The 27,977-nt window shown below is 52.3% G+C and overlaps 3 protein-coding genes and 1 long non-coding RNA gene across 7 annotated transcripts; 3 read left to right on the forward strand and 1 right to left on the reverse strand.

Moving 5' to 3' along the window:
- Nucleotides 1–693: 693 nt before the first annotated feature.
- On the reverse strand, nt 694–7,122 carry fahd2a (fumarylacetoacetate hydrolase domain containing 2A). 4 transcript variants are annotated; one of them, XM_069180840.1, is made up of 8 exons: nt 6,857–7,122; nt 5,800–6,068; nt 4,907–5,123; nt 4,254–4,313; nt 2,575–2,737; nt 2,110–2,218; nt 1,850–1,937; nt 694–1,418 (listed from the first exon to the last, which is right to left on the reverse strand). In XM_069180840.1, the coding sequence occupies exons 2-8, from the start codon at nt 6,066–6,068 to the stop codon at nt 1,356–1,358; spliced, it is 969 nt and encodes a 322-aa protein (XP_069036941.1). In that variant the 5' UTR covers nt 6,857–7,122; the 3' UTR covers nt 694–1,355. The 4 variants fall into 4 exon arrangements, with proteins under 4 accessions (XP_069036941.1, XP_069036935.1, XP_069036947.1 ...); XM_069180834.1 differs by having other exon boundaries at nt 5,800–6,071; nt 6,857–7,121; XM_069180846.1 differs by lacking the exon at nt 6,857–7,122 and adding an exon at nt 6,646–6,848.
- Nucleotides 1,351–5,765, forward strand: LOC138224261 (uncharacterized). Its single transcript, XR_011182669.1, has 2 exons — nt 1,351–1,441; nt 5,504–5,765. It is a non-coding gene; the product is annotated as an uncharacterized lncRNA (long non-coding RNA).
- A 150-nt stretch (nt 7,123–7,272) lies between the features above and the next one.
- LOC102691653 (putative aminopeptidase W07G4.4) lies at nt 7,273–18,267 on the forward strand. The gene is made up of 17 exons (XM_069180830.1): nt 7,273–7,338; nt 10,132–10,173; nt 10,765–10,855; nt 10,931–10,996; nt 11,089–11,171; nt 11,545–11,653; nt 12,563–12,690; nt 13,256–13,355; nt 13,522–13,597; nt 14,001–14,086; nt 14,167–14,271; nt 14,393–14,468; nt 14,582–14,700; nt 15,205–15,288; nt 15,688–15,745; nt 15,863–16,044; nt 17,996–18,267. Exons 1-17 carry the CDS (start codon nt 7,325–7,327, stop codon nt 18,128–18,130), a joined length of 1,554 nt encoding a protein of 517 aa, XP_069036931.1. The 5' UTR covers nt 7,273–7,324; the 3' UTR covers nt 18,131–18,267.
- A 2,398-nt stretch (nt 18,268–20,665) lies between these two features.
- On the forward strand, nt 20,666–27,275 carry pcna (proliferating cell nuclear antigen). The gene is made up of 6 exons (XM_006625592.3): nt 20,666–21,080; nt 23,117–23,214; nt 23,476–23,543; nt 23,904–24,098; nt 24,988–25,111; nt 25,596–27,275. Exons 1-6 carry the CDS (start codon nt 20,860–20,862, stop codon nt 25,670–25,672), a joined length of 783 nt encoding a protein of 260 aa, XP_006625655.1. The 5' UTR covers nt 20,666–20,859; the 3' UTR covers nt 25,673–27,275.
- The last annotated feature ends 702 nt before the right edge of the window (nt 27,276–27,977 follow it).

Below are 27,977 nucleotides of genomic sequence, written 5' to 3' on the forward strand. Positions count from 1 at the left end.
GTCGAAGGTAACAGACAGCGCCCCCATGTGGACAGTGAGGTCTTGATCGGGGGACAGATGTTAAAACCGGCAAAATCAGTGGGTGAGTCGCACACTCTGCTCCTGCTCCATGTCATTATTTTGTCAAACCGGTGCAGCAGGGTCTCAGAGTGCTGTCGTGAGCTGCCAGTACGTGCTGAAAGGGGCTGGTCCCCTAACAGCTTTTAAAGATCACAGTTCAGTCAGCCGTATCTGCAGATATTGAACTGTACCTTTGTGATCAATTAAACAAGTCATGTGTAAAATGAAACACAGACCCCTTGGTACTAACATGCAAGAGTTCTTCAGTCCTCAAGGACCACAGTTTACTTAATTGAACAAATTAATTATTACAGGTTAATTACAGGTGTACAAACTGCCCATCTTTAATATAAACAGGTGAGCCATGGCGACCAGGGGTGGAGACCCCCAGATTAGCCGATGTTAGATCCCCTGTTGTAGGACCATTTTCCCTGTGGTTGTATCTCTGTGTGCTCCATGGGTTACACTTATCACAGCGTGGCCTGAAAAGAACCTGGACTGCAGCCACTTCGCCTCACGTGGCCGGGGTGAGGCCGGGCGGTGACTCCAGCCCTCTGAAACCTGCACTGCTGGGTCCGCATGCCGACAGTCGGGGCGCTGGTCACTGTCCAGAGAAGGAGGCGTGACACCACATGGCTGTAATCCCCCGGTTTATTTAATTTTCCTGTGTGGTATTGGCAATCATTCACTGCAGTGAAGATCACAGCCAACAGAAAGGGCACAAGGGGGGGTCTCTCTCTCTCTCTCTCTCTCTCTCTCTCTGTTCCCAGTCGTCTGGTATTTAATCACTCTAATTTGCATAATTCATATCCATAATTTCAGCAATCTGGCACTTCTTACCAGCTAGAATCAATTCTAAAGGGTGAGACACGCAAACTGTCAATTAACCAATTAAGAGCTCAGTTGCTGTGAAAACCCAAAGTGGATCTTGTGGACTGGAAGCCCTTGTGAAGAGTGGAGATGTCTCCCCCCTGGCCCAGTGTGCTCTGATCGCAGTTAAAGGGACAGACCCACGATCTCCACTCGGCTGCCACTCCCCCAGCGGAGACCCGCTGACTGACTCGCGCCTCTTTGAACTTCCACAGCTGTGCTCCCACTGCACGGTGGAAGTCGGCGGTCAGGTGCTGGGCCCGGCTGTGGGCGTGGTGGACGTGGGGAGACGGTGTCTCTGTCTGGTGCAGCTGGTGAGCGCTGGGTGATCCGCGTTGACCCCGTTGTGGCCGCGGCCTCCCCCCTCGTTCCTGCTGGCCGACGAATACCACACCCCACCACCACCAGGCTCCTCCCGGCGCGGGTCAGACCACCGTGTTGCGAATGAGCCCGATCTCGTCGATCTCGCACTCCACGACATCTCCCTTCTGAAACAGAGCGTCAGACCCAGGTCAGTATTTCACAGAGCTGGCCCAGGGATCTCCATACTTCCCCACACTTGCCTATATAACCAGCCCCTCACCCCGTACTCATTCTGGGTCTTGATGTTGCCATCAAGTACTGGGTTTATAACGTGCAGATAAAAACAAAATTCTCATCAAGCTTCCCTGCAGTGCCACTATTTCCCTCCCATTTAATGGACCCAGGAACGCTGGATTTGGAGGGCCCACCTAAATGGTGTTCCTATGCAGTGCAACAACAGGAAGGCTGCAACGCTACACTTCCTGTCCGGACTGGCCTGTGCCCACCCTGCGGAGCAGCTATGGGTGGGAGGAACAGAGCACATTCAAGGAGTGGAGAGCGACTTAGCCTGATCTGGCAGCCCCACCACATCCCCTGCGGGTCTCAGAGACGTCACCTTGAGGAAAACGGGGGGTTTCCGGAACACCCCCACGCCGGGAGGCGTCCCCGTCAGGAACACATCCCCCGGGAATAAGGTCACGAACCTGCAACACAGGACAACACGTAACCACCACAGAACACCACAGCACTCGGTACTCCGGCACAACTGCGTCATCTGTTGGGCGGACACTGTTTCCCTGCGGAGGGCTCCGCGCTAGGCATGTGGGGCAAGCTGCAGTGCTGCCCTCTGCCTGCAGGGGGCGCTGTGAGACTCACTGCGACACCCAGGCCACCAGCGCCTGGGTCTTGAAGATCATCTGATTGGTGTTGCTGTCCTGGACCACACTGCTGTTGACCCGGCACCGGATGCCCAGGTTGTGCGGATCTGGAAAACAACGCGGCCGATCAGAACTGCTGCGAATCACCCCCCTTCCCAGGAAAACAATTGGTGTGCTGCGAGCCGTGATGGATGTTGCCACTCTCCGTGTGCATCGGTGACTGTCCCCTTGTGAGTGTCCATGAGCGCTGATCCAGTGTCACCTCAGGCCTGCAGTCCACTGGGCTGGTGTGCATCAGAAACACTGCGTTCCAGCTCTGGCGCTCAGCGTCCCTGGCGCCACGAGCCAGGACTCCGAGGTTAAAGCCCTATTCATTCAGGAATGTTTGGAGATATTTTACCGGGTCACTTTGGCCCAGTTTGATTAGAACGGGATGTCTAATCTGCGTTCCGTGGCAACGTACCCGACAGTGTCGCCGTGGTAACGAGGGCGGGCCCCAAGGGACAGAATGTGTCGAAAGTTTTTCCCAGCAGCCACTGCTTCCCATTGCGCTTCATCTGCCAGTCGCGGGCGCTGATGTCGTTGGCCACTGTGAAGCCGGCCACATGCGCCAGGGCATCATCCTCCTGCAGGGGGCAGGGCAGGGGCAGAGGGAGAACAGCTTGACGTAGGCCTCCCACCTCTACTTCCACTGCCCTTATCAAACATTCCTGCTGAAGCTGATTGCTTGGTGTCCTATTCAGATTCATTTCCCACCCCCCTCTTTGTCTCTCTCCACCATCGCCTTTCCAAACAGCTGCCTCCTGCGCTCGCCATCCCTCTCTCCATCTGCTCAATCCTCTCTTGTTTCAGTCTTCCTGCCCATTCCTCTCCCTCTCACCCCTCCTTCACTTTCTAACGCCACCTCTTCCATGCATGTCTTTACACAAAGGGTGGTGGGAGTGTGGAACAAGCTACCCAGCCATGTTGTTGAAGCCGATCTCCGGGTTTCTTTCAAGAAACGGCTGAAGTAGATCCTCGGATCGATTACTACGCTAGATGGCCAAATGGCGTTCTCTCTTTTATAACCATTGTTCTGACTAACATGATCCCTGTTCTCTGTCTGACGTGCTCAATAAAGCCTAATGGAGCCTGGGGCCATCCCACAGCATGGCTGGAGAGCACTGCTCTAAAACAACCGTTCCAAAATCAAGTATTCATGCAGTCAGCACACTTCTGGGCAGCTGCACACGCACAAGGAACAAATTCAATATGACTGTGACATTTCAAGTGGCACAATGATGGCCAATGTCCTTCATCTTGTACTCATCATTGTCACTTTATTTTCTGTGTATTTCACACTGGCCAGAGCCAAGGACACCCTGCTGGCCTCCGATTCCTGGATATCTAATGAAACTACAAAGATTTAGAGTTCGTACGGATTCACATTAATCATAGCACACAGGGTTTGCACGTAGTTTCAATACTAATAATAACAGGGATCTTCCTGTCCAGTCCTAAAAGCAAAAGTCTTATTCCTGGTTCTCATTCCTTCTGAGCTCTTAGTTAATGAACTATTTTTGGATATTAATAATTAATTATAACTATGTCAAAGTTTTTGGGCTTCTTAACAGCCACGGACTTAAGTCACCTGTTCATATTCCAGGTAAATGTTTATCTGACAAACAGTTAAAGGGATGATAAATCCAATACTTAGGAGAATTAGAATCCTGCAAAAGACAAAGCATAAATAAGGAACAGTGCAACCCAGATGACTGGGATTTTATTTGCATGTAATCCCCTTGGACTGTAGGCTCCACAGCAGCACAAGCAACAGTCTGTTTCTTCCCCTGCTCTTCAACAACGCTATGTGAACTGTCCTTGTCCACAGGCATGTTGTCCACTGAGATTAAGCCCCTCTTTCTACTCCACAACAGGGGAGCTGGTGGCACACTGGGGGTTAGAGCCCTGGGCTTGTAACCAGTAAGGTTTGGGTTCACTTCCCAAGAGGGGTAACCTGGTGTACCCCTGCACAAGGCACCCCACTTGGACTGATTCACTTAAAACGCTTGGTTGTGTAAAAAGTATTTTTTAGACTAATTGCTTTGGGTAAAAGCCCTGACAAGCAGCAATTTGTTGTAATCTGACCAGCCAGCCACCCACCTTAATGTGCTTCCCTGTCCTGCCAATCACAAAGGCCAGCTCCACCTCCCAGTCCACCTCCTGCGGGCAAGCGAGAGAGCCAGGGTCAGGGTCAGTGCCTCTCGGCTTCACACCGGCTCCTAGACCCCTACCAACTACTGGAGCACCTCGGGCCCGCAACAGCCCAGTGTCTTACAAGGCCGCGTCTTCGCGGCCAGCTGGTATGGAAGAGGCAGGGGTCCTGCGTTCCGCTTCAATTGACAACAGAAAGAAATCGACCCGACTTCCAGCAATGAGCAACATGGACAGATCACTCCCAGAGGGCGCGGTGTCTGCAGGTCTGCCTCCCACCCGAGCTCGTCATGGACCTGACTGGACCTGCGCAGCCCCCATTTCTCCAGTTCGGCCTCCCCTCCTCCTGGGACCCCCAGCACTGGAGTGGAGCATCTCTTTAGTCTCAAGGGGAGAGGGTTACAACACTATACATACAAATGGAGCAAACAAAACACAGACCCCACCCAAAAAAAAGAGTTGAATGAAGAGCAACGACATTCAAGGACTGAACGTCTTTCCACAAAGGGTTCTGGGAGCCCAGGAACAAGCAATCCAGCCTTGCTAATGAAGCCTCCAATCCTCTGATTGGCCTGTTGTCGTATGCCTGCAAGTGCGCGTACCTGGCTCTCGGCTGGGTGCGTGACGTTGTCGTAGGGCCCCACGATGGCGCTGGGGAACTTGCTGAAGATGATGGGCTCGGTGGGCACGGGCGCCCGCTGCTCCAGGCAGTGGTCTCTGTAGTTCATGCCCACGCACACCACCTTGTCTGGGGCCGTGATGGGAGCCAGCAGGGTGAGATCTGCCCGGGGCACCACACACTGACCGCTGGCCACTGCCCTGAGAGGGGGAGAGGAGAGACTGTGCCAGCACTGCCTGTCGGCGGATCTCTGTCCAGTTGGCGTTTTTGCCACAGAGCGCTCATGCACACCTACGTCTGCGGCGTTATTTCCGCAGCGATGGGGCTGCAGACGTTACTGAGGAACCGGCAGCACGTTCTGCGGATTCGCCACTGGGTCAGAAAACTAAACTTCACCAAAATCCCCAAACTGCTTCTCTTTTTCTTGCAGGAACAATTGCACTGATCTCCGCAAGACTTCCGAGAGATGTTTGTTTTGAAACTATGTACTGGTACACGTGACCGATGACGTTAAATCAGTGTTCGTGGTCTGAAAGAATTCTTTCACGCTGGATTCATGGTTTTTATTCATATCCCATAGTTCCTATGAGAGTCCTGGGAAAACACAGGACCGGAGAGCATGACGATCTAAACCGGGGCTCTGAAGGCTGTGGGCAGTGGAAAAAATGCCATTTTTACTGTAGTTACATTTTATTGGACACATGGCATGACTTTGTAAGACACTCAAGAAGGACCAATAATGGTTAGATGTCTGAATCATAAACGTCTTGAGTAATGTCTTGAGTGATGCAATGGATCATTGGTCTATTCTACTGTTTGAATAAAAGACCACTGCCTGGGTCTCTGTCAGGGTGTCTGTTGCTGTCTTTTAGTTACCTCCTGGCCGTCTCCATGCCTCTCTCTCCAGTCTCCAGGAACCCCCTCATTGTAGAGGGCAGGGAGGGGTCAAAGGCATTGAGGTCGACCACGCCCCCTCCCTCTTGCTGCTCCACCCCAACCCGCGTGTTGGCCACTCCCTCTTTTCCACGACGATGGAACTGCACCAATCTCATGGCCTCACTGCACACACCCCGCCTCCCAATATCTGGCAACAGCCAATCGTAGAATCTCCTGGCACGCAGCAGGGAGTGGACAGGCAGTCTCATCTACTGCGGACACAGACATTGTGAAACACAATTTGACTGGTGGAATAGCAGTAATTACATAACAATAAAACGGTGGTGCACAACTCAAGTCCTTGATAGTCACAGCAGCACCTGCAGGTTTTCCATCCACTCCTGCTCTTAATGACCTGACTGATCTTAACTGTAACTGGACAGGCATTCAGAGCTGAGTGCTAACGGGGACCAGTCCTGTCTGGGGGTACCAACCCCATTGGGGGGGTCAGCCGCCCCTGGTGGGGTCTGTGACGTCAAGGCTGAAGGCTGCAGATACAGCACAGCTCGTCCCAGCACCCTGCGACCCCGGTGGCACAAGAGCGTTCAATAGCAAAACAAATCTCCGTTTCGCCCAGACCTTCCCAACACTGTCTCTTGGCAATACACCAGCGGGTCACATTTCTCTAGTTTATTACAGATCAAAGAGCGCGGCGAGGCGAACAGCGCTTAGACTTCGCTCTCAGTCCAGTCATTGTACATGAGACCCAATAGACGAGTGTAGCGAGCAGAGATCTTGATACAGACGTTATGGAGGGTTATCTCCGTTAATTGCAAAGCGACCTACCTGTTCCTCCCCTAAATACCTGCGATTAGATGCTTATCAGAAATTATGTAACAATTTAAAACAAAAACTCGTCTGACGTGCACACTCGGGTTCTCAACGAGTCGATGTCCTTCAGTGATCGTGAGTAAATGTATGTAAAAATATTGAAGCAGGTTTCCAAAAACGAATAGCGTTCCTGCTCCTAGACTTTAAACTTTGACAAAGAGCTCACCTTTCACACCTCTCGCTGCAGCTTGTGCCTGTAGGGAGCTTTCTTCCGGGTGACGTCTTTGTAGTTTCAGCCCCCTGACATCACCACAGAATTATTGTCTGAAAACCAGCCCCCTTTTGCATCAGTGGGAGAGACAGCCCTCAATTATATATTAAAAAATTCGCGCGCACCAACTCGAAAGCCTTTCAGCGAGATATTTCTGAATCTGAAAATCTAGAAGGAATACTTTGTAAGTTGATGGTCCCGAAGAGCGTTAGGTCACCAGTCGCAAGAAAACTACAACTCCCAGAAGCCAGAGGGGCCACGAGTCTTATGATCGAAGAGGAAGTAGCCCCATCGGCATTGGAGGGCTGCTGACCAGTCCCGTGTCTGTTTGAGGGGGAGGGGGCGGGGCTTGTTGCATATGATCGGTCAGCTGACACACCGCTGTTTTGAGATCGCTCATTGAGGACTGCGGTGACAGCAGCGATGGGGTTTATCGGGTAAGAAATTATTTACGGACCAGTTAGAAGGCCAAGCAGCGAAGCTGTGGGAGTCCTGGTTTCATTCAGTTATTATTTCTTTTGTCACCAAAGTCGTGTACACGTGTACGGATTGTCTTCTACGCTATGTATTTATTTAACGTGCACTTTTGGTTGATTTCATTTGAACATTAAGGAACGGGGACTTCAAGGAGGGGTTTTTAACTTCATCCAGCGCCGCGCTGACAGTCAGGGCTGATAGAGACCAATATTGATATTTGTTTTGATGAAAGTGATGTTATGTTAAGTTTCAGCCCCATCGAAAACAATATTAAAATTTCGTTTGTAATCAATTTAATTATTATAATGGCACGTTATTATATACATAAAATGAAGTGGTCTGAGAAGTCCCCCTTGTTTGAGCATTTTAAAATGGAAGTAAGTGGGTATTTGCAGACTGTTTCGAAGTGCAAAAATCTGAAAGCAGTGCGGACATTAAATAAAAATAATTTGTTTAATCTTTTTTCATAACTTGAATTTATGTAGTAATATGTACCCCTGACGATATTTGTGTCTTGAATTGTTATATGTACTCTTGTTTGTATTGTAACTTTAGTTTTTTTTGTTAAGCATAAATAAAACAATTTAAGAAAAGATAGTCAGGGCTGGTCTTTCCGGCGCAGTGAATATCCGGATTTTAGGGCAGCTGATTGCACAACCTGAAATCGTGTCAGAGACGTTTGGTCTAATTCCTAACCCCCCCGCTGGTTCCGTCACCCCAGTTCACGTCCTTCTCAAAATCCCGCCACTCGAGAGTTCTAGTCCAAAATTAACTGCTTAGCTGAGAAGTGAGGTGTCCGCGATTGCACGGTGACGTGGTGCAGCACTCGGATCATTCTGGTGAGAGACCGGGCTTAGGGCGGTGTGGCTCATGGGCAGGTCTTGGGTACAGTTACCTTCTGTGCACAAACGTGCGCACAATTTCCCAGCACTGCGCATGTAAATGATTAATAGTTTTACAACCGTTAATCTTCTGTTTTGTTCTAAACTGATTTACCTTTTGCACTTTTCTATGCAGTATATTGAGCGTCAGAAGAAACGTACTGTAGCCCTCCGTTTACACACGTGTTTCTAGCTCAGCGCAGTCTGTGAACGGGGCCTGTTGATTATAATAATAATTGCTTACACTTATATAGCGCTTTTCTGGACACTCCACTCAAAGCGCTTTACAGGTAATGGGGTCTCCCCTCCACCACCACCAGTGTGCAGCCCCACCTGGATGATGCGACGGCAGCCATAGTGCGCCAGAACGCTCACCACACATCAGCTATCAGTGGGGAGGAGAGCAGAGTAATGAAGCCAATTCATAGATGGGGATTATTAGGAGGCCATGATTGGTAAGGGCCAATGGGAAATTTGGCCAGGACACCGGGGTTACACCCCTACTCTTTTCGAGAAACGCTCTGGGATTTTTAATGACCACAGAGAGTCAGGACCTCGGTTTTACATCTCATCCGAAGGACGGCGCCTGTTTACAGTATAGTGTCCCCGTCACTATACTGGGGCATTAGGACCCACATGGACTGCAGGGTGAGCGCCCCCTGCTGGCCCCACTAACACCTTCCAGCAGCAACCTTAGTTTTTCCCAGGAGGTCTCCCTGGTTGAATGTACTCGAGCACTGAGCCTCAGCACTAACCCACCCCAGGAGCGAGAGACCTGACTGAGGGCGCGGGTGGGGGTGAGCTGATCTAACCGGCTGGATATCAGCCCTGGAGTAAATCAAGAACACGGGCACAGACCTTTCCTGCCTGTCGTTCTGTACCTGAACACCAGCAGAGATTTCTAACCTGGCAAGGAGCTCCAGCTGCGGCAGGTCTGCTTGATAAGGTGCCGGTGCACCTGCCACAGGAATGAGAGGCCTGATAATGTATCGGTTTGAGGCAGTTATTAGTGGGGTCTTGTGGCATACAAAAGGGAGAGATAAGGAGCAACTATTCTTACGGTTCTTGTGAAAGACACTTTCCCTGAAAGGCACGATGTGATGATGAATGAGCATGTCCCATGAGCCTGTGTTGTTTCAAATGACCTCTTATGGCAGCCACAGGTTCGTGAAGCTGGTGGTGTAGATCTCAGGGTTCTGTTCATGAGGAGGCTGTGAAGCTGCAGAAGATGGGTGGTCTTTGTAGCCTACATTTCACACCTGTGTGTCACTGTAAATTGGATTGTTTCGACTAATCAAAGTTATGTGCTTTGATTTTGTATTTTTGGCACGGTGTTGGAAACTGTCCAAATTGGAGGAGAGATATTATCAGCTCCCCCACTGTGCTTGATCACGGTCAGGCTGTGCGAGATTAGATTTACACTCGCCAGACCGACCATGAAGGGTAAACTGTCTCATTGTGCTTTGGAAGCTCTCCAGGCTGAGAGCTTCACACACCTCCACTCATTGTTTTTAAAATCCGGTAGGATCCCTTTGAAAAGCACATGACCCTCTGATGGACTGGTCTTATGAATTTCTGTATGTAATCCTTCAGGACTGGCACGAATTGCTCATTTTCCAGGAAAACCGGCTTTTTGCGGAGTTCGTTGCTGGATATTTTGATGGAGCCATGCCGGATATCAAGCCTCTGCCTGGTCCAAGCTGTTCTGTTCCGAGCTGGTCCGGGTTTTACGAGCTGCGGGCTCTGCAGACTGTTTTGTGACGTGTGTAGCTGGTTCCCATCCAGACTTTTCTAAACTGGCTTAGACAGGCAGCCTGTGCAAACCTCAAAGCCTCTGAGCTCTCACTTGCCTGTTCTCCCTCTCTGTCTCAGGGTCCAGCCTGTTGAGTACACCACCGACTGCCAGGACCAGAGGTGAGCCGGGGGGGCATGGGCGTGGTGGGGGGGTCAGTAGTGGATCTCAACACGGATCCTGGGGAAACGCTGTGTCTCGTTCCCACTTGCCTGGGCCAGTCCCTCTCTCGTAGCTGATGGAGATGTTTCTACAGCTCATGAGAGCTTGAACAAGGTCTTCAGTCAGAATCGGCTCGGTCTGAAAGAGCTTCTGCTCCCGCAGGTGTGTGGGGAAGTGACTGGACGTCCCCAGCTCACAGAGCGGCCCTTTCAGCGAGAGGGTGGGACTGACACTGCATTCGCACCCTGTCAGGACCTCCTTCGCCGCTCACTTGCTGGAGAGCAGCTGAGAGCAGCTCGGAGAGCACTTGATCACACATGGAGCTCTTCTGGCCCATCGGAGCACCTCTCAAACCTGAGACCGAGCGCAGAGACGGCTCTAAAAAGCCTCCTCCGCCAATAGTCTCGGCTAAGGGGTTGATCTGGAGCATCCAGAAGCCGGACTGAGACCAGGCTGGGGAGGGTGGGGGGTGAGGGAGAGGAAGAGAAACGCTGGGGCAGGTTCAGGGTTGACGGCGAGCTCCTGTGTGATGCCTTGGCGTTTTCGCCCAGGTTCGACGGCATCATCCTGGTGGCGGACAGCGTGGACAAGCTGCCCGAGAAGCTGGGGTGTCTGCAGGAGCCGCTCCAGGACTACAAGAGCGTGAGTGAGGCCCCGCCCCGCCCCGCCCCGGCGCGCGCGCTCTGCGGCGGACTGAGCCCCTCTCTCTCTGCGCAGGTGGACAGGGGGCTGTGCGAGGAGGTGGTGGTGCTGAAGGTGCCGGGCCTGCCAGGGAACCGGCTGGTGAGTACAGGCCCAGTCGGCCGCAGTGACCCGCCGTGCGTGTCCAGATGTGCAGCGTCTCCCCTCTCTGTTGTCCCGCGTCCCGCCTGCAGGTGTTTGCGTGCACGGGTCCCGTGAACCGGGACTACGATGACATCAGGAGGTTCAGCGACGCGGCGGTCTCTGGGGTCAAGAGGTCAGTGTGCGCGGCCAGGTCCCGCGAGAGGAATGAATTGTACGGGCTTCGGTAGGAGTTCTTAAAATGAAGCATTTGAATTGGAAGTTTTTGGCTAAGGACTGACGATTGCAATGAGAGAGCAAAGACAAAGAATTCCTTTCCTATGCAGCACCCTTTAACTCTTTAATTTCCTTCTTTAGTGCAGCTTTGCAATCAGTCTTTGAGGGTAACAAGTTCATCTTTTATTCCCCCCCCCGAAATAAAATGCCACCTCAGCAGCTGAATGGGGTTTTGGCGCATCCAAAATCCGCTTCGGTGCAGACGCGGTCCCCCGGCTCGATCCTGCCGGTCTCTGTGCGCCGCCATGCCGACTCGTCCTTTCTGTGTGCAGGGCTGTGAAAGCTGGTGTGCAGCGCCCTCTGCTGGTGTGTCCCCCTCACAGCAGCTATGCGGAGAGCCCCCTGGTGGCCGTTCTGGGTGCTCTGCATGCTCTCTATGTGGTGAGTCACAGCCAGACTGTAAAGCGGGGGTCTATTGCCCAGCTTTTTCGTCAAATCATTGTCATGGATTTCTCCTCCTCTTCAGGTCGAAATGGCTAAATTTGATCATATTAAGTCTTTCAAAGGAATTAGAAGTATTTTAAACAGTATTGGAAGTCTTAATTTCTTCTAATTTGATTGGACAGACGGGTCCTGTTGATCTGACCCGTTCTGCAGAGCATTCTGGTATAAGATTCTTGCGACTCTTGCGTCAGGATGGTAGGGTGTGTTGTAGTTGTGTAAAGAGTGACTTGAAGACGTGCCACACGTGAGCTGACATACTGGGCTGTGTGCAGAGCATTTAACTCCCTATCAACAGCAGTAAGAACCTTTCAAGTCTTCACCCCTCCTGTAAAGCTAGAATTGTCCAATGCTGAGGTGTCCCGAGTGGCTCAACCAATAGAGGCTCTTGCCGGAGTTCAGCTCTGTGGCTACGGGTTCAAATCTGGGTCATGTCACCAGCGGACCCCAAGAGGAGTCAGGTGATTGGCCGAACCTCACGGACAGAAGGCTGGGGTTAATTGGCCTGGGCTCTCTTGGGTCTCTGTGCCACAGCGCCCCCTGTGGCCTCCTTGGTGCTTGCAGCACCTCTCCTCCAATCAGCACTGATTCTCCGGTATGGGGCTGTGCTGCCTGTGATGTGGATGTGGGGAGCTTGTAGCAAACCTTTTGTGGGCATAAAATAACTTTTTAACATTTAACTGTGCCAAATATTTTTCTACAAACCCATCCTTAAAGTGTTTGGCTTGGGCGTGTAGGAATGATGCTGCTCCCTAGTCTGAGAAGACCTCTTGAGAACTTGGACTGTCTTCCTGGGGCTCACTGTTTCAGGAATGTGTGACAAAAGAAACCCTTTCTGTCCTCGTTCAGCCACTGGAGCTGCGGGAGGCTGCAGTAATGGAGAAGGACCACAAGGTGGAGACACTGGGGGTGTGGGTGCCTGAGGAGACGCAGGGCAGGAGGATCACGCATCTGGCCACTGCGCTGGAGAGTGGCCGGTCAGTCAGCATGCACGCGTGTTTGTGTGCAAATCCTAGAATACATGAATGTCCCGGGTGAAATCTGTAAAGGGTGATGAATAGAGCGTGTGTAAAGGTAGATCTTAAACGACCTTATTGTTTAAACTGTAGTGGAATCTGGAATGTTCAGATGGGGGGGCCCAATAGGGACCACATCCCCATGCACGTAAGCCATCATGGACACCTGGTTGGCAAGTTCAGACCTAGCGCCCCCTAGTGTCTGTGTGCTATGCACCTTTTCTCCCAGCCATTTTCCTGCTCTCATGGAACCAGAGCCCTTTGGGAAGGAGCTTGGCTTTTAAAAGTGTAAATAATACTGACAGAAAAAAAGAGTCTTAATCACATCAAAGTCAGAAATGACCGGGTGAGCTGTGGGGCCGGTCTTGCCTGCTGGACTGCGAGCGTCTTGATCCAGGAACCCCAGGGTGCCAGTTCTGAACGCAGCTGTGGAGCTGGATCCTGGCTGCTCCTGTGTCTGGACCGAGAAGGGTCCCCCGTTTTCAGTCCTGCCTGGTGCTAAAGCTTCATCTACCCCCCCCGCCAGGGTGGTGTGCCGTGACATTGGGGGCTCGGACCCGGAGCGCATGGCGGCCCCCCGAGTGGCGCAGTATGTCCAGGACCTCTTCAAGGGCACCGAGGTGAAGGTAGGACCCCCTGTGTGCCCCTGGATCTTGTCTGCTCCCCTGGCCTTGCGGTCACGCCAAGGTCACGCCAGCAGACGCTGTGCCCAGTGTGTTGGGGAGTCTTTGCTGCGCCCATGCATTGAAACCTCTCCTGGGCCTTTCCCCCTTCTGTCTCCACCCGTCGCAGGTCAGCGTCATCAGCCACGTCGGGGAGCTGCAGAAGGAGTACCCCTGCTTGGCGGCGGTGAATCGCTGTGCCAATGGTAAGGGACCCGGAAGGTAGGCAGAATTTCCCACCTGCAGGACTGCACCTCACTTCACCCTGGTGTTCTTCAGCACCACACCACACCGCACTGGACTGGACCAGATCACAGTGACTCTCCATGTGCTGTACTGCAGGAACAGCAGTGTGTTCCCATAGTAACTGTGCTGTTGCCGTGGTACATAGCTGTAGTGTTCCCATGGTGACAGTGCTGCTCTGTACTGTAGGAATGCCAGTGTGTTCCCAAGGTGACTGTACTGCTCTGTACTGTAGGAGTGGCAGTGTGTTCCCATAGTGACTGGAATGGCAGTGTATTCCTATTGTGACTGTACCACAGAAACAACTGTGCACGTACAGTATGCTGTGTTGTACTGTGCAGTGATTGTGGTTTTGTTGTTTCCAAGCTGTTGTGCGCCACCAGGCCAGAGTCATCAAGCTGGAGTACTGTGGAGAGGGGCCTATAGAGAACACCCTGCTGCTGGTGGGAAAGGTCAGACCTCGCGCTCACTCTGAACATCTGCACCTCCGCCTTGTAGTGCTGTGTCAGTCACTGTGCCCCTCTCTTTTCAGGGTATCACCTACGACACCGGGGGAGCCGATATCAAGGCTGGGGGTGTGATGGCAGGCATGCACCGTGACAAGTGTGGCTCTGCCGCTGTGGCTGGCTTCTTCCAGGTACTGCCCCCCCCTCCCTTCTCTCTCCCTTCTCTCTCTCATCAGCCTCCTGCACTCTGACACCTCACTCTCTCCCCTCTTTCTCTGATGATGTCATGTTGCTGGATTCTGATTGGCTCAGGTACTGGCAGAACTGAAGCCCAAGCATCTGAAGGTTCTGGGTGCCATGGCGATGGTTCGGAACAGTGTCGGGGCAGGTCAGTCTGTGTGTGTGTGTCCAGCAGTCGGCATGTCTAGCCTGCTTGTCTACCCTCCTGCCTCCCTCGCCTTCTAATTCTCTTCCTGCCCTTGCCCCACGCCTCTCTCTCAGACTGCTACGTGTCCGACGAGCTGATCGTGTCCCGCGCGGGCCAGCGCATTCGCGTGGGGAACACGGATGCTGAGGGCAGGATGGTGATGGCCGACCTGCTGTGCGAGATGAAGGAGAAGGTTGGTCGCACTATACTGTCATTATGCTGCACTTTTCATCTTACAGGATCTTGAAACAGAGAAGAGTCACAGATGTGCAGTAGCTGTGTGTGTGTGGCAGCCATTCTGCTCCAGCAGAATTTCAGCACAGCAGATCAGGTGCAGAAGGGAGATGTTCCTACCATTTAACAGACCTTGTTCATGCCTGATTGAGCACTCCAGCGGTGGAGTTAAGCTAGAACATGGACATCGGCACTCCCATTCTTCAAAACCTCACTGTGATCATAATGAGCAGTGTGGATCTCGGTATATCCCCTCTTCCAAAGAGGTGCACCTCCCACACCCCCTATCAATATGGAAATCCCTCCATTGAGGTGTCGCATCCCAATACTGAGCAGGCTGGGCTGATCCCAGGGACGCGACACACGAGATTGGACCACAAGGTGGAATAGTTAAAATCCTGAGCAGTGAAGGGTCCGGGGTTTGCCGCGTGCGAAAATGGAACTGGTTGTCCGTGTGTTTCAGGCCGTATCCGAAGTCGCCCCCGAGATCTTCACCATCGCCACCTTGACTGGACATGCCATCCGAGCCATGGGCTCAGACTACTCTGTGAGCACCCTCCCACTTTCATTCCTGTCTGTGTGGCAACTCCTCTGCTGTTTGCACTGCACTCTGCTGAAAAGCATCTCTACAGGGAGGTGAAAACACCTTATATCTAGGATGTGTAACTTCTAGTAAGTAGTGTCAGCTGAGGTATGTTTTCTCCGACTTGATTCCCATGTTGATGGTGGTTTGAGACCACGTACACCTTTTATGCCAGCTGACCCTGCTACAGCAGAAGCTGTGGCAGATCCAGGTCACAATCACGCTGAGGAAATCCATTAACATTTGCAGGAGGAGTAGTAGATCACCAAGTTGCGACTCGGCTCCTTCTGGACTTTTTAACTCTGCACGAGCAGTTGTTTGTAACTCGTTTTCGCTTCCACCTCCCGCTGTCCCATTTCTCAGATAATCATGGACAACGGAGAGGCCCGCAAGGCAGGCAACGCCCACCAGTGGCAGCAGGGTGAGAGGCGCCGGCGCTGTGAGCACGTCTGTGCTTGATCTTGTAGCCGTGTCGCGCGTCGCAGACGACCCGCGTTTCCTCTCCCCGTGCTCAATCCTTGTCCTTTCTCTGTGCCAGCGGGGGAGGTGCTGGGCGACGTGTTCGAGGTGTCCATGATCCGCCGCGATGATTTTGAGTTCCACCGCGGGAAGTCGGAGTACGAGGATCTCCTGCAGAGCAACAACCTGCCTTCCACCCTCACCCCCCGTGGGCACCAGACCCCCGCGGCCTTCCTCATCATGGCATCAGGGCTGGACAAGGTACACAACACTGCACAGAACACACGACCACGCACACTACACACCAGAGCCCCGCGGCCTTCCTCATCATGGCATCAGGGCTGGACAAGGTACACAACACTGCACAGAACACACGACCACGCACACTACACACCAGAGCCCCGCGGCCTTCCTCATCATGGCATCAGGGCTGGACAAGGTACACAACACTGCACACTACACACCAGACCCCCGCGGCCTTCCTCATCATGGCATCAGGGCTGGACAAGGTACACAACACTGCACAGAACACACGACCACGCACACTACACACCAGACCCCCGCGGCCTTCCTCATCATGGCATCAGGGCTGGACAAGGTACACAACACTGCACACTACACACCAGAGCCCCGCGGCCTTCCTCATCATGGCATCAGGGCTGGACAAGGTACACAACACTGCACAGAACACACGACCACGCACACTACACACCAGAGCCCCGCGGCCTTCCTCATCATGGCATCAGGGCTGGACAAGGTACACAACACTGCACAGAACACACGACCACGCACACTACACACCAGAGCCCCGCGGCCTTCCTCATCATGGCATCAGGGCTGGACAAGGTACACAACACTGCACAGAACACACGACCACGCACACTACACACCAGAGCCCCGCGGCCTTCCTCATCATGGCATCAGGGCTGGACAAGGTACACAACACTGCACACTACACACCAGACCCCCGCGGCCTTCCTCATCATGGCATCAGGGCTGGACAAGGTACACAACACTGCACAGAACACACGACCACGCACACTACACACCAGACCCCCGCGGCCTTCCTCATCATGGCTTCAGGGCTGGACAGGGTGCACAACACTGCACAGAACACACAACCACGCACACTACACACCAGACCCCCGCGGCCTTCCTCATCATGGCATCAGGGCTGGACAAGGTACACAACACTGCACAGAACACACAACCACGCACACTACACACCAGAGCCCCGCGGCCTTCCTCATCATGGCATCAGGGCTGGACAAGGTACACAACACTGCACAGAACACACAACCATGCACACTACACACCAGACCCCCGCGGCCTTCCTCATCATGGCATCAGGGCTGGACAAGGTACACAACACTGCACAGAACACACGACCACGCACACTACACACCAGAGCCCCGCGGCCTTCCTCATCATGGCATCAGGGCTGGACAAGGTACACAACACTGCACAGAACACACGACCACGCACACTACACACCAGACCCCCGCGGCCTTCCTCATCGTGGCATCAGGACTGGACAAGTTGCAGAACACACAACCACGCACACTACACACCAGACCCCCGCGGCCTTCCTCATCATGGCATCAGGGCTGGACAAGGTACACAAAACTGCACAGAACACACAACCACGCACACTACACACCAGACCCCCGCGGCCTTCCTCATCGTGGCATCAGGACTGGACAAGTTGCAGAACACACAACCACACACACTACACACCAGACCCCCGCGGCCTTCCTCATCATGGCATCAGGGCTGTACAAGGTACACAACGCACAACCACACACACTACACACCAGAGCCCTGCAGCCTTCCTCATCATGGCATCAAGACACTGGGACACTGAGCAAACAACACTGTACTATTCACACCAGACTCCCCTGCCCTCCACATCACAGTGTGTGGGCTGGACATCGAGCACACAACAATCCACACATTAAACAACTGTACACACACTACACACCAGACCCCCCTGCCCTCCACATCGCAGTGTCTAGGCTGGACATCGAGCACACAACTGTACACACTACACACCAGAACCCCTTGTCCTCCACATCGCAGTGTCTGGGCTGTTGCATTGAGCTTTTGTAGATAAGACTCATAGAGAAAACGCTCTGGATGTAGGATCCTGGGATCTGGACTTGGGGAAACTCTGCTCTGTACTGACATGTTCACTCCTCCCTCTCACCCGTAGCACGGCACGGACTCCGAACAGCCTCTGCGTTACTCCCACATCGACATCGCCGGCTCCTCCGGCCCTTTCCCAGGAATCCCGACCGGAGCGCCGATCCTGGCCATGGCCACACGCTACGTCCTGCCCTGCCTCTGAGTGTCTGTCGGAGCAGAGTGAATGACAAGACGTTTTTGCTGTTTGTACACGTAAACGGTTCGCAGAGCGTGTGTGTGTGTGTCCGGAGAAAAACTGGATCCTCAACACGATGCAATAAAAAGGCCTAAATGATGAAAGTGTTTTCTTGATTTATGTTGCGTGTTGCTGGTTTATCATCTAGCATTATTTTTCCAGTGTAAGCACTTGTCTAATGACTTCATTTACTGCAATTTACCGAGTTTACAAAAACAGAACAGCACTACACGTACAAGAGTAACACCGTGTAAATGCACCTAAAAAGGTCCGACTTGCCTTGAGTGTACACTTGACAGTGTACCTTAGTTCTGCAGGAACACAACTAACAGTTGCAATCGTGTGAGAGGGGTTGCAGTACTCCTACAGTCCTTTCTTATGCCATCAGTAAAATGTTTGAACTAGCTGCTGTTTTCCCTCTCCCGAACAATGCAACTCATTGGTGTAGTTTTCACACCAGTCTTCATCACTTTCCTTAACCAGTTGCGCCTGCTGTCGCGACGACCTCGTCTTCTCCGTCCACAGGTTTGAATTTCTCCCATCGGCGGCACAGTAAGTGGTATTAGTAGCTGAAGTTTCTTCTCTTCCAGTTGCTGCCCTCATCGGTGAGTCCCAGAAATCGGGGCTTGTTCCTTTAGGCCAGGCTTTTCTTAACCGCAAACTTCACACCTAGATGTGGAGATCCTTAACAACTGCTGTCCTGTTTCTGATCTCCTTTTCCTACCCAAGAGTCCTGAAAGGGAGGTGTCGGCTCAATTGCAATCTTCCGTGGCTGCCAGTGAGATCCTCAAACCTTTTCATCCAGGTTAAAGTAAATCGGTTGTTAAAGTAGTTAATTCATCATGGCTTGAACTTGGGGTCACTCCATAATCTTCTCCTGGTTTAAAGTGCTGCGTTTTGATACTGTCAATCGCTGCACCCCATGGGACAGCATGGGCAAACTCCATCAGACATTAAACCTTTCTTGTATCCACATTGTACTGGAAAGGACTACAACTAAGATCAATTTAATGGAAAAGACCAAGATGTTGCTCAGTGTAACTGTGACATGACTGAAATTATGTTCAATTTAATTGACAAGACTGAGATTATGCTCAATTTAACTGTGACAGATGGAGATTTATGCTGTTTGATTGAGAAGACTGAGATTATGCTCATAGGCTCCCAACCTGAATTTTGTAGACCTGCTGACTTCGGCGGTGCTGTGGAAATTAAACCTCAGAGGGATGATGGTAACCACCAAGTTCCTTCTGCCCCTGTGGTATCTTTTACTACTCATCAGCCCAGGTTTGGAGCATCACGAGGGCATCTTCCTCCAGCAGAGCTGGGTGCCTGCAAAGCCCAGCGTCTTCTGAACAGTCGCTGTTGCACTGATGGTCTATCTCACGAGCTGCACAGCTGTGATACATCTAGCCAGGCTCAGAGGGGGGTATAGGTATCTGTACCTTCAGTGTAATCATAAAAGACTTCAAGAAAAATGAGGCATATGTCCAGCTCAGAAAATAATTAGGCTAATTGTTTGACTGCTCAGGTTGGAATACAATCTAGATGCCAGCACCCTCCAGAAACAGAGTTTGAGACTGTAGACCTTGCTGATCCTGGAATATTAATACATCTTTTAGTTCATTACTATTAGACTGCTGTGCTGATCCTCTCTCCCTTTCTCGTCTGTTTGTGTCTCACTTATTAACACTCATTAAAAGTGGGTGTAAGGACAGGAATCCGAATGAAAAGAGTAGTCGCTGGTTTCAGGAAGACAATTTCTTTTGATATTTTTGTCCAGTTGTCAGAGGTTTGATGAAAAGCGCTCATTTAATTGATTAAAAAATATATTTTTTAGTTTTACCTATCACGGAATACTGTACCTTTGCTCTGCATCCCTGATTTTACATGAGAAAAATACTAATCAATCACCTTAAAAATCCTTTACTTTCAGTTCTTACACATTTTCTTTTCCAGCACTTTATGCCTATTCTAAATGTGGTCCAATGTGTCAACAGGCCATGTTTTTACCGCCTGACTCAACAAACTCCCTTGTGCGTTTCAGAACAAAAAAACATAAAAACAAATTAGCGCCCTTTTAAACTACACGGCACTTCCTCCAGGGGTCGAGTCGGATGGGAACCCAGTCTGCGAGGAGGCTCGCTGAAGTGAAGGGTAAACGCGGAAAAGCCAGAGCCAAAATGGCGGATACGGGTGGGCGGGCTGTCCCCGACCGTCTCCCCAGCGGTGATTGGCTGATCTCGGTGTCATTCCCAGTGATTTGCCGCGCTCGATTCTGGGTGCTTCGCCTCGTCGGCACGACCGACTGAGGACAACATCGCACTTCATAATGTGCTTGTTTGACCCTGGGTATATAGTTGACTACCTCTGATGAAAATCGCAGTGTTTTAGTCGTCTCTATGCTGCGCGCAAACCAAGGCACGCGCGTCTTAGCCAATCATCGCCTGGGTGACGGTCGGGGTTTCCCGGATGTGGGCGGAGGGGTTGTAGTGACGTCAGAGGAACAAGAATAAAACTCGGCGATTCCCGCCAGCTCGTCTTTGTATTTCAGTCGCCGGAGTAGCAAGCATAGTTAGTGCTGCTGCGGTTATTTAGCCAGGAGTCAATAACTTTGAGCCTGACGCTTGAGGAACCTGCGTTTCCACCCATTTCTCTTTTTGCACGCCCACGCACACACAGGTCGTTCCTGCAACATGTTCGAGGCTCGGCTGGTCCAGGGCTCGATCCTGAAGAAGGTGCTGGAGGCCCTGAAGGACCTGATCACCGAGGCGTGCTGGGACATCAGCTCGTCCGGCATCTCGCTGCAGAGCATGGACTCCTCGCACGTCTCGCTGGTGCAGCTGACGCTGCGTAGCGACGGCTTCGACTCCTACCGCTGCGATCGCAACCTGGCCATGGGGGTGAACCTGAGCAGGTGAGCTGAGCTGGGCCGAGCCGGTCCCGGGAGGAGGTCTCGTCCGCGGGCAGCCCTCCCGCGCGCTGCTGTCCGACACCCGGGTTCGGATCTTGCGTATCTGATGCATTATTGTATTTTCCAAAGCGCCTGTTAACACGGGTTATAAAGTGCGCTGTCGATCGGCTCTTCACATTGAGTTTTAGAGCGGTGAAGTCGTTGTAAATAATTACTGCGCGCCGTGGCGCAGAGGGAACTAGTTTTCGCGGGTGCTGGTCAGTAAAGTAGTAGTAGCCCATTCCCCCGTGACCCGGGTGTCTTGACGTTTCCCCGGACGGTGCTCTGTGCTTGGAGTAGTAGCGCCGCGCCGGGCATGTCTGTACATGAGCGGATCTCCGGACTGGCGCTCCGTCACCTGACTGAACCGTTCTGGGAATTTGAAATGACTAAAATAACTTATATAATATACAGCGCTATTGATCTGTTGCGTTTGTTTTTTTTTTTCGAAATAGCAATCCAGGATGCGTTAAAGAATAATAAACGGTGCATCGCTGTTATAAGTTCATAAATGTTATCCCTGAGGTCTGTATTTCAGTTCCGGCTTTTTTAACTTGAGCACTCAGCCTGTAAATCACAGGGCGTGTAGATGCCCTGTTTTGCCCCTTTTAAGTTTGTGTCAAAGTGAACTCGGGCGCCTGGATGGTTTTTTTTTGTTGCTGCTCTGGCGCCACGAGTTGGGAAAACGGAATAGGAAATCAAAAGGCGGCATGGCTGCCCCTGCCCCGTGACGTCACTTCGGCGCCAAATTCGCAAACGGGGGTCTTGTTGGCGGGAAAGTACAATGTGCTCTGCGTGCAGGGAGAGACGCAGCCCTGTAGGTCTGAGCATGATCAGCGTCTCACTTGTTCGAGTGAGTGTCAGTTTTTAACATTTAGATTCAGAAGATCGATGCCATAAAATACTATATGCGATTCTTCAGAGATTTGTGTGGCATACAGGCAGCCCGATTTGCGCACAGAAACTTCCAGAAAACCGTACAAACAAACATTTCAAACGAATAGAACATTTCATAAGCAGACAGAGCCCGTAAATTTACTCCCCCTGCAATGGCGATGGACGCGTTGTAGATGATACATGAATAATGCACCTTCGCAGAACAGAGGCAGGTGTCCGACAGTTCGCTGTGCAGGGGCAGATCACCCTGAGGGAGACGGCCAGGAGCAGCAGTTCAGTGTCCTGTCTCGGGATGAGAGAGATGTGGGCTCAGGTGGCATGTGGGGTGTTGATTTGGGACATCTCTCCGATGACCTGCTGCTAGTCACTGTAGGTGAGGATTTTTTTGGGCTGACTAGATTTTAAAATCCCCCTGATGGTCAATAAATAGATGAACGGCGTCCCCAGACGTTGAAGAAGTTCAGGCGGGGAGCTGCGTCGGCATGGCTGGGCTGCAAAGCCGCAAGTCAAGGTTAGATAGATACTTTATTGATCCCGTGAGGGAAATTGCAGTGCAACAGCAGCTTAACACACACAACACAGCCACAGTGTAACGAATTATATAATAATAGTACAATACATACAATACAATACAAGAGTTACTCACAGTCCGGACACACAAAGAACAAACTAGAACAGAACAGTACACAGAAAAATCGTATCACACATATGAATATAAATATAGATATACATATAAATGTATTGCACAGGTCCCTGGCATATATTGCACAAAAAATGGTTGTAAACGGGGGAAAAGAAAGAGAACAGATGTAGCAGTAGATGCGTTTAGTCCAGAAACTTCCTGTTGATTCCTGTGCTGAAAAGGAAAAGAGACGAGGGTCTGGCTGTGGAGCCTCATTCACCCTTCAGAAGGCTCCCGAGCCGAACTTGTCTCTTCCAGCGCGGAATAAACCCTTACCTCTTGCTTCGCTCCCGAACGTTTGCGAAGGGGCCCGTCTCTCCGGGATGTGGGGGTGGCGGAGAGTGGCAGCTTTGACCCGGCAGGTCTGGGGGGGCCGGACAGTTGCGGGGCCACTCAGGGACGCTCTCTCCTGTCGCTGCAGCATGTCGAAGATCCTGAAGTGCGCAGGGAACGAGGACATCATCACGCTGCGCGCGGAGGACAACGCCGACACGCTGGCCCTGGTGTTCGAGACGCTCAGTGAGTGGGTTGTGAGCTCGGGGTTGTGGAACTCCCTTACACAAAGGGGGGGTGGGAGTGTGGAACAGGCGATGGTTATCGGACAGGATCAGGTAGCCGCTGCTAACTAGTCCGAGCGGCCTCTTCCTGTTTTCGGCTTGTATCACCGGGCGGGGTTGGTGATGGGCTGTGCTCGGTGCTGTGATTTTGCTCCAGAGGACAGTGGAGCTCACCCTGGGGCGCCAGGAGCTTGACTCTCCCTCTCGTCTCCTCCCCCCCCAGATCAGGAGAAGGTGTCGGACTACGAGATGAAGCTGATGGACCTCGATGTGGAGCAGCTGGGGATCCCAGTAAGTGCCCCTCTCCTGAAGAGGGTCCCGGGCTCGTCGGTGGTCCTGTAGTCCAGGTCGGCGCCGAGGGAGCAGGTTTTTAACGATCCAGTGATTAGAACGCTAGACTGATCGTTTAAGTACAAGCCCGACCTATTTCCCCTATTTCTGCCTTGCTCTGTAAACATCTAGAGCATCCAGGTGATTTCGTGCACAGTACGATGTGAAAGACTGCTTCTAGGAGGGCCCTAGAGAGTCCCCTTGTCTAGCAGTGTGGTCCTTACCGGGTTTTCCGGTCCTGTGGTGGGATCCGGGAGCTTGATTGTTACTGGTGTTGAGGCAGTCTTTCGGGAGGTCTGATGGCGCTCCGCTGTCCCGCAGGAGCAGGAATACAGCTGCGTGGTGAAGATGCCCTCGGGGGAGTTCGCCCGGATCTGCCGGGACCTGTCCCAGATCGGCGACGCCGTCATGATCTCCTGCGCCAAAGACGGCGTGAAGTTCTCGGCCAGCGGGGAGCTGGGCACCGGCAACATCAAGCTGTCCCAGACCAGCAACGTGGACAAGGAGGAGGAGGCAGTAAGTCGAATTGCTCGGGGTTAGACCACTGGCTTAGAGCCCACCTGTGATACCCGCCTGACCGAGTTCGTTTGATAATTTAATAATTATAATTGCTTACACTTATATAGCGCCTTTTGTGGACACTCCACCACCACCAGTGTGCAGCCCCACCTGGATGTTGCGACGGCGGCCATAGTGCGCCAGAACGCTCACCACACATCAGCTATCAGTGGGGAGGAGAGCAGAGTGATGAAGCCAGTTCATAGATGGGGATTATTAGGAGGCCATGATTGGTAAGGGCCAATGGGAAATTTGGCCAGGATTCCGGGGTTACATCCCAACTCTTTATGAGAAACGCCCTGGGATTTTTAATAACCACAGAGAGTCAGGACCTCGGTTTTACATCTCATCCGAAGGACGGCGCCTGTTTACAGTATAGTGTCCCCGTCACTATACTGGGGCATTAGGACCCACATGGACCGCAGGGCGAGCGCCCCCTGCTGGCCCCACTAGCACCTCTTCCAGCAGCAACCTTAGTTTTTCCCAGGAGTCTCCCATCCAGGTACTGTCCAGACTCACACCTGCTGAGCTACAGTGGGTTGCCAGTTGTGAGTTGCAGGGTAATATGGCTGCTGGCACAATTTAGCCAGGGCACCAGGGCTAATGCCTCTGCCCTTCTGATCAGTGACCTAGCGATCAGGACCTCGTTTACGGTCTCGTCCTGCAGCACCATGTTGTCACCACACTGAGGTGCTTATATTGACCATCCTGGTGCGGTAGGAAAGAGCGCCCCCTGCAGGTCCACCCACCCCCACTGGCTGTGGCTTTCAAGTTCTCCCGTCTTTGTGCCATCTCCTGCTGCTCCACCCTCAGCCCATCTGTGTGTGTTCCCCCCACCCCCCTCCAGGTGACCATCGAGATGAACGAGCCCGTCCAGCTCATCTTCGCCCTCAACTACCTGAACTTCTTCACCAAGGCCACCCCCCTGTCCAAGACGGTCACCCTGAGCATGTCCGCGGACATCCCCCTGGGTAAGAGGCTCCTCCGTGATTGTTGCCCTGCGCCACCTGCTCGCCGCACGGCTCCGTCCTCTTTCCTTGGGCCCAGATCGCTGGCGGGGAAATAAGAGCCGCCAAAAAATTAAGGAACTGACTTCTCTGGATTTCGACGCCGGCCTCCGCGCGGTCTCGGATGTCCGCCGACGGGCCTTTTCCAGGGTGATCCGCCCGCGGGAAAGACGCGCGGGGTGGTCTGAGGCTTGAACGGCGTCTGGCCCCGGAGGCTTGGCGTGGGCAGCGGCTCTGCTCTGCTGGAGTCGGGTGGAGGTCCGGGTTGGCGGTTGCACAGGCCTCATGCGCTGTTGTAGTTGGCCTGCGGTCGTGTCCCACAACGCCAGGGGGGCGCTCCGGCGTGCGAGTGAGGTGGATGCTGGGGATTTTCACACTGGGGGGCGCCTGTTGGAGAAATAGGCTCACGGTCTCTCAGCCTCCTCAGTCTGTCGCGTTTGTCTTGCAGTGGTGGAGTACAAGATCGCCGACATGGGACACGTGAAGTATTACCTGGCCCCGAAGATCGACGAGGAGTCGTCTTAACGGGGCGCTGACTGGCGAGGCAGGGAGGGGGTGTGTGTGTGTGTGGGAGGGGTTCTTATCCCACTGTCTTGTGTGTGTGTGTGTGTCGGGGGGGGATGGGGATTCTGCCGAAGGGTCCCTCCCTCCCGTGTTGGGCTCCCGTCTGTCCATCTGCGGTTTGATCCTGGGTCAGTTCCTCTCGTTCCCCCCCTTCCTGCAGCTTACCGACCCTCTGGTCCTCAGATCGACCGCTCCAGGCGCGAGAGGAGTTGTTCAAAGCCAGCGTTCCTGCGTGCTGGGGGCCGCTGCCAGGGAAGAGGGTGGGGTGAAGGGAGAAGAGGCGCTAACCTGGTAGCGCTTGTCTGTTTTCAATGAAAGCCTTGGGATACCATCAAGTGACTCCTGTCAAGCGTGCAGCAGTGATCTGCTTCCCCCAGACACTTCCTGTGTGGCTTGGAGGGCGGTTTCAGACGCTCGTTTTGCCGGAGGGACTAAGCCTGCCAATTCCAGTGGGAGCAGAAGAGGGGTGGTCCTGAATTAATGACTGGCTTCTCAGTATTTTGGCTGTGTGTGGTATCTGTTGACCCTTCTTGTCGTTTTCAGTCGTGGATGGAATGCGAAGTCACTTGTTTCCCAGCACTTAATGCATTTTTATACCTTAGGCTCCAGTAAACAATTTTAATGTATCCCACGTGGGAAATGAGTGGCTTGTATCTTTTAATGGGAACGTGACTAGTCCAAGGGGGGGTCTTGTGTTCTGTGGACCGACACCCTGAGTGTAGCAGGTCGGTTGCCTTTTCATTTTAAAACGGGGGTGTCCGGTCCTGGTCCTGGAGGGCCAGTGCGTCTGTGTAAAGCAGCAGCTCTGAAGAGCCTGGAGGAGCTGGTGAACTGGCCCGGTTAAGCCAGTGGCGAGCTCCTCGCTAGCCGAGAGAGAGAATGAAACCCAGCAGAGAAGCTGGCCTTCCAGGCCTGGGATCGCACACCCCTGACTTTAATTCTGTGTTCTGCGATCCTGATCCCAGAGAGCCCCGTTCCAGCAGGCTCCGTGGGTCGCTTTTAAATCCCTTGTTTCTAAAGATTTGGGGAAAAGGTTTGTAATGATGTGTTAAATGAAGTAACCTAGCGATCACCTACAGTCGGAGCAAGATGTGGACCAGAGTCCTTCGGGACCGGTGTTCTCCTAATGAAACAGCGGCTGGATTAGCTCACAGGTGACCCCAGAGACTTGTCTGCACTGGGGCTGATCTGGGCCAGGGGAGGAGAGCTCTCTCTCGCTCTCTGGAGTAATTCCAGCACAGTGCGCAAGAGTTGTTTTTCCTCCCTTATCCTTAAAAAGTGGAGACTTGATCTGCTGCACTCTGTCCTGAGATGGGGGATCTTCCCCAGATCACAGACCCCAGTGGAATAAACATGAATTTTCTACCCCAAGCTGCAGGAGGTGGGAATCTCTCCGTTTTCTATCATTTCTGTTCAGCCCTGTTATGAATCCTCCTGTTTTTTTTTGTAGATATTTTTTCTGTAAATAAGTGTTTTGGGGGGGGATGACACCTGGTCATTTATACAACTTTAAGTTTTACTTTTTTTCCCCCCCAGACTCCTGTAATAAAAAGATTTAAAAGTGCCTGTTTGTCTTGATTGTTCCTGGCAGAACAGTATCATTGGCAGTTGCTTTCCTGCAGGGGGTGGCAGGGCTTGGCCTAGTGTTGTAGGTCTTGACAGCTTTTGGTAGTGGGGTGCTCATAGTGTTTAGGAGTGGTACATTTAGGATGTGGATTATTGCTGAAGATGCAAGTTATCTGTTCAGCTGCCCATAATCTAATTTTCACCTTTTTCTGGCAGTCTGGTCTGACCCAGGGGAAGTATCAAAGAATTCATAAACTTTTTTTTAAACCGGTGCTACACTATGTGTATCATACTGTGATATACACAAGTATTGCATGTTTTATAATATCCTGACACATAGTGCTTTTCTGGACACTCCAGTCAAAGCCCTGTACAGGACTCCAGTATTAAGCTCCAGTCTGCTCACCACACACCAGCTGGGGAGGTGGGGAGGAGAATGGAACTTAATGTTGGCGTTTCATGCAGTAATAATTGCTTACACTTCTATAGCGCTTTTCTGGACACTCCACTCAAAGCACTTTACAGGTAATGGGGACTCCCCTCCACCACCACCAATGTGCAGCATCCACCAGTGGGGAAGAGAGCAGAGTGATGTAGCCGATTCATGGAGGGGGATTATTGGGAGGCCATGATTGGTAAGGGCCAATGGGAAATTTGGCCAGGACACTGGGGTTCACCCCTACTCTTTTTGAGAAACACC

Source organism: Lepisosteus oculatus, chromosome 2, assembly GCF_040954835.1.
Source record: "Lepisosteus oculatus isolate fLepOcu1 chromosome 2, fLepOcu1.hap2, whole genome shotgun sequence".
Taxonomy (NCBI): Eukaryota; Metazoa; Chordata; class Actinopteri; order Semionotiformes; family Lepisosteidae; genus Lepisosteus; species Lepisosteus oculatus.